Source organism: Molothrus aeneus, chromosome 17 (assembly GCF_037042795.1).
Source record: "Molothrus aeneus isolate 106 chromosome 17, BPBGC_Maene_1.0, whole genome shotgun sequence".
In the NCBI taxonomy this organism is placed as follows: Eukaryota; Metazoa; Chordata; class Aves; order Passeriformes; family Icteridae; genus Molothrus; species Molothrus aeneus.
This window is the reverse complement of record NC_089662.1, coordinates 6,691,336-6,702,214: the sequence shown is the minus strand read 5'-3', so window position 1 is coordinate 6,702,214 and position 10,879 is coordinate 6,691,336. Positions and strand designations below refer to the sequence as shown.

The 10,879-nt window shown below is 46.4% G+C and overlaps 1 protein-coding gene across 1 annotated transcript; it reads left to right on the top strand.

Moving 5' to 3' along the window:
* Positions 1-3,698: 3,698 nt before the first annotated feature.
* OCSTAMP (osteoclast stimulatory transmembrane protein) lies at positions 3,699-10,315 on the top strand. The gene is made up of 4 exons (XM_066561854.1): positions 3,699-3,742; positions 4,632-5,670; positions 6,962-7,384; positions 10,295-10,315. Exons 1-4 carry the CDS (start codon positions 3,699-3,701, stop codon positions 10,313-10,315), a joined length of 1,527 nt encoding a protein of 508 aa, XP_066417951.1.
* Positions 10,316-10,879: the final 564 nt, after the last annotated feature.

Genomic DNA, 10,879 nt, shown 5'->3' with positions numbered 1-10,879 from the left:
CATGAATAATTTCTGATTCCATTTGCTGCTGCTAGTAGTAAGATTTGCCAAAAGCAGCTTTTAATGGCAAGTCAACCCATTAGTCTTGAAGGGTCTGTGATATGTCTAGAGATATGAAAATTCCCAGGAAAGGGTATTTCAGGTGCTGTAGTAACCTTCTATAACTTTGACTGTGTTATTTTAATGGAACTTTGCTTGCCTATGCACCATTTCTCTAGGAATGTAAAAATCCAACAACCATCACAAAAGCCATTCACATTAGCAGACTCCTTGTGAATTTTAATTAACAGGAAATGCCACTCATTGAAATTCAACATCCAGAATATCTCTGCTTTACTCCTTTGATGTTCCCCACCAAGTCCCGGACTAACATCCATATGTTCTCCTGAGACACTCGGAAGAAAATAATTTTGGTTTATTTGTAGTAGGAAAGCATTTCATCGCTGTCTTTTATCCCAGAAGCATTTGAGTTGCTTTACAAACTGTTCACATGGAGGAGCTGCTCTGTGGGTCCTTACAGCAGGGAGGGATTCCAAAGCTGTGCTCCTCTGTTTGCACTCAGCAACGATGCTGGAATTTCAGGAGGGGCAGGGAAAGAGTGGTGAAACAAATGAAATTCCAGCATGATAGGGAATTCAGCTATTACAGGTCAGACAGCCTTGGTGCCCTTATCACATTTATCCCTTATAAATATAGGATTTTCCTATATCTCTACAGTAGTAACCTAAGAAGACATGATCTGGCTCTGTGTTACTGTAAGTTGTTCATTTTCAAGTGATTTTAACAAACAAAGAACCACTCCTAATTAGTTAACCTTTCCCACACCCTCAATTTTTTAAATGGGCAGAATAATGTGATCAACAGGTGCTGATGATACTGCCATGAAGAATTATCTTCAGACTTAAATTTCTATTTTAGCCCTTCATTCACCTTCTTCTGCAGCTGTATAGTTCATTTACCTCACCCCCTTCCTGGGGTACAGCATTGCACCCCCTCCCATCCCTGTCACCGTGACAAGGTGACACTGTCACCACAGGTTGAACCTGCAGGTATCTTGGCACAGGCCTACCTCAAACACTGCAGTCTGGACTCAGAACTGAATTTAAACCCCTGTCCTGGTGGGTACAACCTCAGTGCTCATCCTTTATCCAGGTAAAGCCAGGCTCTGGTTCCTGGAAATGATGCCAAAGGAATCCTCTGCTGTCTCACAGTTACAGCAAGCTGCTCACAGGCATGTGGGGCTCAGGTTCCTCCTGTAGTGCTAAAAAGTCAAAATTGGTGATGTTATAAAATTTTAGAGCTTGGCCTCTATAGAAACTGGAGCTCGTCAAGAAAGCAAATTCCTTTTATACCATCTGGAAATGACACAGGGTGGGAAAAGGCACCTTGGAGCATCCCAGGAGGACACATGCTCCTTATCTTAGAACTGTCCCAACCATGGAGTGTTTTTTTGCAGAAACAGAATGAGCCAGACCTCAGGGTCCTTGAGCAGAGTGTGACCACAAGATGTCACAGTTGCTTTGCTGCTATGTGTGGTCCTGCCTTTCCCGTGTCCCAGTCCTGCCCCTTTCCCACTCCCAGTCTTCACCTTCCAGGTATCCCTATGAACACACACACTGGTATTCTGGTATTTGGGGTTTTTTGCTGCTGTGTTTTGTTTGTTGCATTTTTTGGTGGGTTTTTTTTGTTGTTTTTTTTTTGTTGTTTTTTTTTGTTGTTTTTTTTTGGTTTTTTTGGCAAAACAAGCTTCTTCATTGTATTCTGGGCAAGGTTAGGCATTTAGGTTTCTATCTCATATACAGGTCATTCATGGTATATAAAATCAAAGTATCCCCAGATTTATGCCCTTGCTGTAGGTCCAGCTGGCAGACAACAATTTTGAGTGGAGCCAGAGGAAAAAAATCTAAGTATTTCCTTACTTAAAAAGAAACACTTCTTGGTGCTGCCAGTTACTGCTCAGTGTCCCCACAAACCTCAGGTGCCTTTGCCAGATGGTGTAGCAAACTCAGAAAACATCACGATGTTGTGGACTTGAGAGGTTTTTGTTCTTTATAGCCTATTGCTAAATTTATTTCCTTTTCTGCCCCAGAAAGCTGCCTGCATAGCCTGGATGGGGCCCCAGGGGCTGATGCTAATACCAGTTCACTCTGAAGCAGAGCGAGAAAGGAGTTGAGTTGTAGAAGAAGCTGATGAGCCTTGCAGGATCCAGCTATGGGTCTTTTGGGTTAGTCCCTTCTAGTGTGCACATTGAATTAAAGACCTAATTCATGGCCTGAGCAAGCAATTGCTATGGATGCTCCAAACAAACAGCACTTTCTTTCCTGCCCGCCTGGCTGGTGCCTCTGCCCGGCTGGAGCCAGGCAGAGTTTCTCATCTGGCCCCTGTGCTCCAGGGCACCAGGAGGAAAGCTTTGCTCCAGCAGCCACACAGGAAACATGAAACTATAAAGTGGAGCTGTTGAGTGGAGCAGCAAGGGCACAAGGGCAGAGGTTTGCTCTGCCTCCTGTGCTCCTCGTTCCTTGCCCTTCAATTCCTGCCACTGCCGTGGGATCCAGCCACGTCCCCTGGGGAAGGTGCTGCTCTCCCACCTTTCTCTGGAGGGCAGAGCCCCACGTGCTTTGTCCCCAGGGGTGGCTGGGGCAGGGCTGACCTTGAGCCCTTTGCCCTTTCCCACCCAGGGGAGCATGAGAACATCCCGGGGGCCCGGCGGTTCCCAGCTGGCAGGAGGGCTTGGCTTGGGACACAAGTCCCCATAGGGGATGGGCTCAGGGGCAGCTGGGTGAGCTCTGTCACCTTGGCCCACAAATGGTGGCTTAACATGAGAGAGCCTGGCCAAGGGGCAGGGAAGGCTCCTGTAACCCCTGAGCTCATAACTGAGGAGCAAACACTGTGGTTGTTGCTCATCTCCAGGTGAGCAGGTTTGGTGGCTGGAGCTCTGCTGGGCACGTCCTGGGGGCCAGGCAAGTTGGTCCCTTGGGGACTGCACATCCTGGCCTGTACATCTGGGAGCTTCTCAACAGTTTGGGAATCCTGACTGTGGCTGCGTTATCTCTGCGTTATCTCTGCAATTCAGAAAGGTTCAAGATTAAAACTTCCTCTGCTAGGACTGTGAGATGAGCCTTGAAGCCGTTTGTGAACCCCACACACAGTTTCAGCAAGGAGCAGCAGTGTGTCAGAACAGATGAGCAGTTACCAACTGGGTTGCTGGATCCTGCTGTGCCTTTTGTGCCATGACTGATATCTGAAAGAGGAAAAGGTCCCTTCCACCCTGAGAGAGATGCCAGCCCTGCTTGCTGCTTGCTGGTGGGCAGTGTGAGAAGTAGTCATGTGATTTCCCCATATAGAATGATGACACCCCAGGTTCCAGGATCCTTGTTCCATCTTCGCCAGCCCATGTGTCATTGTCTCTTTCTTTTTTTTTTTAATGTGTCGTTAAAATAAGCCTTCTCTGCAATAAGGGTAAGACCAGAAAAAGTGTGAAGCCCGAGCAGTGCTGTGCATCCTGGCACTGTTCTGTAGTGCTGTTATTCCCCAGGCTTCACTCACCAGGTTTTGCAGACTTCAGGATTGCTGATCTGAATTGCCTTAAAACATCCTGGATTTTGACTCCTGGTTCCCTGGTGCTGCCTTGGTTTCCTACCCTGCCTCTCCCAACAGCCACATCGGGATCCTCTCTCAGAGCAGTAAGGCACTGGAACATGGAGAGTTTTCAGGCAAGTCTGGAGCACCTCACTGCCACTGGGTATGTAGAGACAGCTTTATTCCCTCTCTTTCTCTCTGTCTTGATATCTATTGTATGGCTTTTTCACAGAAAACCCCCTTTCCTAGCTAAAATTGTCCCTCAAGGGATAGCTGAGGCTGCTGTCCAGCAGTGGGAGACAGGGATTGCCTGGCTGGGTGTAACCTCAGGATGGGCTCTTCTCCCCTCCAGGTTTTCTGGTTTCTGGAGAGTCACTCCAGGTGTGAGGCCTGAGAAATTAAATTCTTACCCAAATGTTTGTTTCCATTAGACTTTTGAATAGCTTTATGGGACTTTTCATCCTGTCTGTAGTGGCCAAATTGTTGTCCTTGGAGACTTCCTCTGGCACTGCAGCTTCAGTGTGAAACTGTTTTCTCTGTTTGTCACCTTTAAACATGTAGACTTGTGTTTGGCCTCCTCTTCAGAGGCAGGGAGAGCACCACTCAACTGCCTCTTGTCCCTGTCAAACCTTTGAAATACAGAGCTGGTCTAACAATTTCCACAGAAGCCAGAAGCCTCCTCTTTCTCCCTCCAACATCCTCTAAATAAGCATTAAAGCCTCAACCGCTGCAGAATTACCCCTCAGAATGAGTCTATTATGGTTTTTATAGAATAACACAATATTTTCCTGTGCTTGCACTAATAGAGGAACAGTTGCATTGTAATTAGTATTTATTTTTCAATAAACGCCTTGAACTTCCCTATTCTGCTGCTTCCAGGGGAGATTTCAGCCCCAGCTACTCTGGGAAGTTAGCAGGGAAGTAGAGAAGGGTAAGACCAGAGGCACCCAGAGGAGGACAGTATAAAACCCCATAAATTATCATCTCAAGAAAGCCCCTTAATCAGTGTTTATGAACTTCCTCTGCTAACACACAGGTACTTGTTTTTCCAGGATGAGAGCCCGTGTTTACTGCGAAGACTTTCTGTTCCCAAAGGTGCACAGAACTATGGCAGAGCTGTGGTGGATTTACTCCAAACCTGTCCCAGCAGACAGCAGAGAGCTATGGACCTTGTTTCTGCAGTGCTCCTGCATTACAGCAGTGATAGGAGGCCTCTTTTACAACTGGATGTTTGCTTCCCTGGAGTACTCCTGGCACCTCTCCGTTGCCATGGCCATCCCCTTCAGCCTGCTGCTTCTCCTGACTCTCTTTTTGGTGCATCCTGCCCGCTGTGTCTTCAGCATGATCATGCCCACCTTAGGCACCAAGCAGGGCCGGAAGCTTCTCTTCTCCACCTGCATCATGATTGCAGTGGTGAACATAACACCCAACATCATCAGCAACATTAAAACCATACTGCAGGTTATTCAGTGCATCTGCAAGAGCTCCTCTGACAGCCTTCTGAACTCAACTGCCCTGCTAGAGAAAGTTTCTTGGGAGTTTGGGGATGCAGTCCAAGAAGCCACTCATTCCATTTATAAGCCTATGAACGGACATTTTCGCTTTTCATTGTTGCAGAACAGCTCCTTGATTTACCAAAAAATGCACCTTGCTGGTGAGAAAATTAGCAGAGAGTTCCTGTCTGTTGAGGTACTGGTCAAAGACTCTGTACGAGTAGCCAACAGACTGGCTGCTGGATTCTTCGTGCTCTATCTCTGCTTTGAGTCCAGCTGGTATTTGAAAAATTATCTCACCAACCTCAGCTTTGACAATTTTTACATCACCAAGAAGCTGGAATGTTTAGTCATGGACAGAAGAGCAGCTCATCTCCTGGTGGGCTCATCCAAAAAACTCATCAGACCAACAGGCTTGAAGCTGTCCAGGGAAGAAGTGGTGCTGTGCCTCGTGCAGGCCATGCTGGTCACCGTGGCCCTGATGCTGATGCTGGTGCTGGTGGCCATGGACCACTTTGCCTTCAGCGTGGCAGACACGGCGGTGAGGAAGGCAGCTCAGTTCTCTGCAGTGCCTGTCACTCTCAGCATCAAATACAAGGTGAGCCCTGGGGTGTCCTGCCCTGTGTGGGGACCCCGTGTCCCTCCAGGGAGGTGGTGGTGGGGATTGCAGTCTTTGTACTCTTGTTTACACAATCCTGACTTCCCTCCCCAGCAGCCAGCGGGATGAGGAACAGGCTTTGGGGAAGGAGGCAGTGGCACAACCTCAGCTGCTCCTCCCATTGTGTCAAATAGCAGCAGGCACTCTCTCTCCAAGTTACAGCCCCTTGGGAGCTTGGAGGGGAGCAAATAGTGCCTCATGCTGCAAAGGCACTGCTGGACCAGGCAGTCAGATGTCCCTGTGTCTCCAGACTCCTTCCCTAAGCTGGGTGGAGGAATGGGAGTCCCTTGGGCACTGTTCCCCCACTGCAGAGTGGGTGCCAGTCCAAAAGGAAGGGGGCAGCTGATGAACACTGAGAATGTCTCCTCATCCTATTGCACGGGCTGTTTCTTCAGTAGAAATCCCTGCTTGCTGGCTTTGCCCTTGCCCTCTGCAATCCTTTCCACAAACCTCCCCAGTTTCTAATTCAATATTCTTTGGCTTGGTGTTTTTACTTCCCTCTTCTGCCACACAGCCTGCCTCCTTCCGCAGCCCAGGATCTTTACTGCAGATACCTGCTTGTGATGGATTTACAGGAAAACAGTCAGGGCTTAGAAAAAGCCTCTAATATTCAGATATTCAGCCACTAATACCATGGTCTGGATGGTGTCTTTCACCATAAATCTCACATGTTATGATGTCTGTTCCAGTGGATGAAGATGACAGATAGGACTGGCTCTCACCCTGCCCAGTGGTCAGTGCCTGCACATTGCACTGTTACTCAGCCTGAAGTGATCACATGTCACTATAGGGCATGAAACAACATCTCACACACACACACACACTGCTGTTCTTAAGGTGAAAAAAGGGAAGTTCATTTTTTGACTCTAACATTTATAGATTTCTAAAAGTGACAGAGGATTGGAAGATGAAAGTGCCACCTCTCCAATGACACTGGACAAACTAACAGTCCATCAAATTTCTTTTCTTCTATAAAAGAATGTAAACCAATAAGTTGTTCACAGAAAGTGTGTGAGAAAGTTTGTTACAAGAATGTAAACATCAGAAGGCTTGGAAAAACGTAAAAAATCAGGGTGACAATCGCACCCTTCAGTGTCCTTCTCTAAGTGCTGTAACACTGATTCCACCCCCCCAGATGTTTTTGTAGTAACCAGTTGATTTTGGTTCCTTTGTACCCCAAATGGTTTCTTCATACCAAAATGGATTTACATTTTAACTCTCCCTTTTTCAGGCTGAAATAGGAATCATGCCCTTTCTATACAAACTTTTCTGGCGTCCTTCTGAGGTGCTGCCGCTCAGGGACTTCAACAGGACCTACCACCACCACCTGATCTTCAGCTCTGCCCGCTGCAGGATCAGCCCCCCCAGGCCCCCCAACCCCTCTGTGCTGCTGGTTGTGGGGCTGCTCTTCTGCATCCTCTACGGCTCCGTGTTCCTGGAGCCCTTCGCGCGCCGCCTGTGCCGCGGCATCGCCGCCTCCTTCTTCCAGGGCTGCGAGGAGAAGAGAGTGCTCCACCTCTACAGGAGACTGGCCAGGAGGCACAGCAGGGAGCAAAGCTCTGGCGAGGCTGCCTTGGGAAGTCAGGGGGATGGCTGTGTGGCTGACATCACAGCACAGGCTTCTGCCACGGCATCACGCCTTTCGTTTCCCAGAGTTTGGGAAGTGTTGGGAGCTTGGGAAAAAATATTAAAAAAACCCCCCAACAAACTCTCAAAAAAATTGCAACCCTAGAAAAGAAAAAAAAAAAAGTTGAAATGTCACATTTTTGCATTAAATTGAGAAAAATGGGCTACATTTCCATTTTAATATCTATAAGAAGGTGTGAAGCGAGCTGTTGCATATCTGCAGCACTAGGCAAGGCTAACTGAGAAATAGATGGGAGTTGGGGTCAGGGAGGAGCTCATTTACCTTCTCCACCACATCTGTGCTGGAAGAAGTACATGCTTCCTTTCTTTCTTAAGTTATACCTTCAAGCAACAAAAAGGGAAAGTCATTTGACTTGATACATTTAATTTTCAATGAGTTTTTCTTTAGGTTTTGTGCAAAGAAGCCTGGGTAGACCAGATAAATTTTGTAGTTTATTCACCTAAAAAGTGTAATTTCAACCTCCTGAAGTAAATTCAAGATCAATATGACCATGAGAGGCTCATCCTGGGCATGGGTGGTGGAAATCAGCACATGAGGGCTTTACAAAAATCTCTTCAAAATGGCTGTTCAAAATAAAATATAAATAAAATAGCTGCAGAACCTCAGAAGGGAATGAGTACAGTCAATAAAGGTCAATTTGGCTGCCGATCTCTTTTTCCAAGTAAGAAGAGGTAGGATGAGAGGAAACAGCCTCAAGTTGTGCCAGGAGAGGTTTATATTTGATATTGGGAAAAGTTTTTCAAGGTTTACCAAGCACTGGCACAGGCTGCCCAGGGCAGTGGTAGGGTCACCATCCCTGGAGGGATTTAAATGACACAAAGATGTGAAATTTGGGACATGTTTTAATGGTCCCTTGGCAGTGCTGGGTTACTGGTTGGATTTCATTGTTTTAAATGTTGGGTTGTTTCAAGCTCAGAAACTATGTTATTGTATAAAAATTAATAAATGCATCACTTGGGCACCATCTGAAATGTGTTATTTTTGCTAGAGAGGCAGATTGGACACCTCTGTAGGAGCCAGAAGAGAGGGAGATAAATCCCTGCCAGGTTAAAAACTGAGCAACTTCACAGCTTCAGTTCTTCGAAGCATATCTATTATTCTCCTCCCTTCTTCCATTAAAGTCTTCATTAAGGTAATTATTTGACATAATGCACCTCAATGAGATTAAATGACAGAAATGAAGTGGTAGCTGCTGCCAGATGCACTGAATTTTCTCATCTTCTGAGGTACTTGAAACAAGTGTGTTTGGATTATATTTTTAAGCATCTATCTTACAAAACCCTGGTGAATTCTTCTCCCCAGGGTTTTTAATGCCCTGTTGTTCTGATGATTAATCCAAGCATCTTTGTGCCTCTACAGCAGCTGGGGGGCTTTGTCATAGTGTTTCTGTAGAAAATGCCCTGTGCTCTATGGTTTGGGTGAAAGCAAAGAGATTTCCACTGAATAGCTAAAATTATCTGGAGCTGGGGTTCAAACAGCTGGGAGGAGAGAAGCCTTCAGACAGCAAACCATCCCAGCAGCACGTTGTCTTCCAACAAGTACAACTTGAAAATGAGTTTTTCCTCAGGAAGACTTATCTTTGTGACATCAGCCATATTGTCCCTGGTGCTGAATTGGGCTGTATTTAATGTTTTCCCCAGACAGGGGAACTGGCAGGAGACAGAGCTGCTGGAAATTGCTCTGCTCTCCTGAGAGGCATTGTTCCTCAGCCAGATAAAGGTGTGACAAAACAGAAAACATTGCCATTATAAAGCTGCATTGCCCACTGGAGGGGTGAGCTGCCTTGCCAAGGTTTGCTTGATGATGCAAGAGAGAAATGCTGAGCAGATTAACCATCAGGAAACGTTAATTTATTCACATATTTTTTTATTAAGTAGAACCAATGTACAAGTCTCATTATTTGCTGGGGATTTTCATCCCTCAGAGCCCCTCCACACTCACACCCTCACTCCTGCTCATCAGGGCTCTCATTGCCTTTGTTTTCAAATCTCTGAAGCCCCTGATTCCCTTGGAATTTTGTTGTGTATCTAGTGAAGGAATGGAGGTGAACAGACTCAATTTCCTCAGGTATATTAGGTAAAATATATGTTAAGTTCTTTTTATGGCTGGCTGTAAGGTAAGAATGAATGGCCTTAATATAATGAGGTGCAAGTGTAAATAATCCAGCTCAGCAGACTCTAGGAAACATCTCATTCATAGCCACAAATCTGTATCTACCACAGCAGAGAGGCAAGCAAACAAAAACCTTTCTCCAGAAGTGTTTTCTGATTTTTAACCAAATTCCATTTTTATTTTGTTTATCCTATCTATGTTATTTGCACTGTAATAGCAATGGAGAAGAGACACTTCTGTGCACCAAATTTTAGAAAAGGAAATATTCCTGGACATTAATAAAAGCAAAAAAGGATTTCATCAGGTGTGCAGAGTGTGCTGTACCAAGTGCTTGTTGTTACAGAATTATGGTGTTGACATTCAGATGTCACAGAATATGAAATAACCCATAATTACAGTCTAATTGTTCTGCCAGAGTTTTTATTCTTTCATAATATCACATGAAGAGCTTTTATTGTGGCTGTTATCCCCCCAGGATGCCCCTCCAGCATTCATCCACCCAGATGAGAGTTCTGGGAGCTGCCAATCTCTGTCCTGACTGCAGGCACATCCTCCCCTGCACGCTGGGATGGGAGATTGGGGTGGGATGTGTCACAGACAGTGCCCTAAAGCACATCAGAGGATGTGTCATTTTCACAGCACACCTCCAAGCCTTGCTGGTTCTGGCAAAGGCTCAGCTTTGGCTGCCCAAACCACAGTTTCCTCTTACAGACATCAAGACTCCAGAAAGAGTGGAGCTCCCAGTGCTTTGTGCTGCCCTGAAAGCCAACACTTTCACCTGCTTCTCTCTTTTTGCTTATCCAGGCAGATTTCCTGGAGGATTGAGCACACTGGAGCAGGTGGCAGAGTTTATTGGTGACAGCAAGAGTTGTGAGCCCTGACCTGATGCTGTGAGCCCTGACCTGATGCTGTGAGCCCTGACCTGATGCTGTGGCTGCTGCCCAGGTCCTGCAGGGCCATGGGGTGTGCAGGTGATGCCATCCCTGGATGTTGGGCTCAGTGGGAGGGGAAGGGACCCTTTGGGCCCATTCTCCTGGGCACTTCCAGGCTCCCACAGCCAGCCCAGAGCAGCACTGCTGGTGACACAGGGTGGGGAATCCCCTGGGATGACAATGTTTGTTTTCACAGGCTTTGTAAAAAATACACTGTGTCCCATGCACACTTGTGGTTTGGTTCACTGACTTATCAAATTTTTTTAAATTTTTTTACTATTCAGGCTGCTCAGCCCTTCCAGGAGCCACCTGGAGCAGAGTTTGAAGGATGCACTTATTAAAATGTTAGTAGGGACAGCTCACAAATAAACTATACTCAGAAATGAAAGGCTTGTGAATGGCTGGCCTTGGCCAAGCCCCTCATTTGCAATATCTGTTTTCATCTGTTTGATAACTC

Coding starts and splice junctions, on each gene's coding strand:
- OCSTAMP (XM_066561854.1), top strand. CDS start 3,699: ATGGAGAGTTTTCAGGCAAGTCTGGAGCACCTCACTGCCACTGG. Junction 5,671..6,961: donor CTCTCAGCATCAAATACAAG/GTGAGCCCTGGG, acceptor TCCCTTTTTCAG/GCTGAAATAGGAATCATGCC. Junction 7,385..10,294: donor CACGCCTTTCGTTTCCCAGA/GTTTGGGAAGTG, acceptor TTGCTTATCCAG/GCAGATTTCCTGGAGGATTG.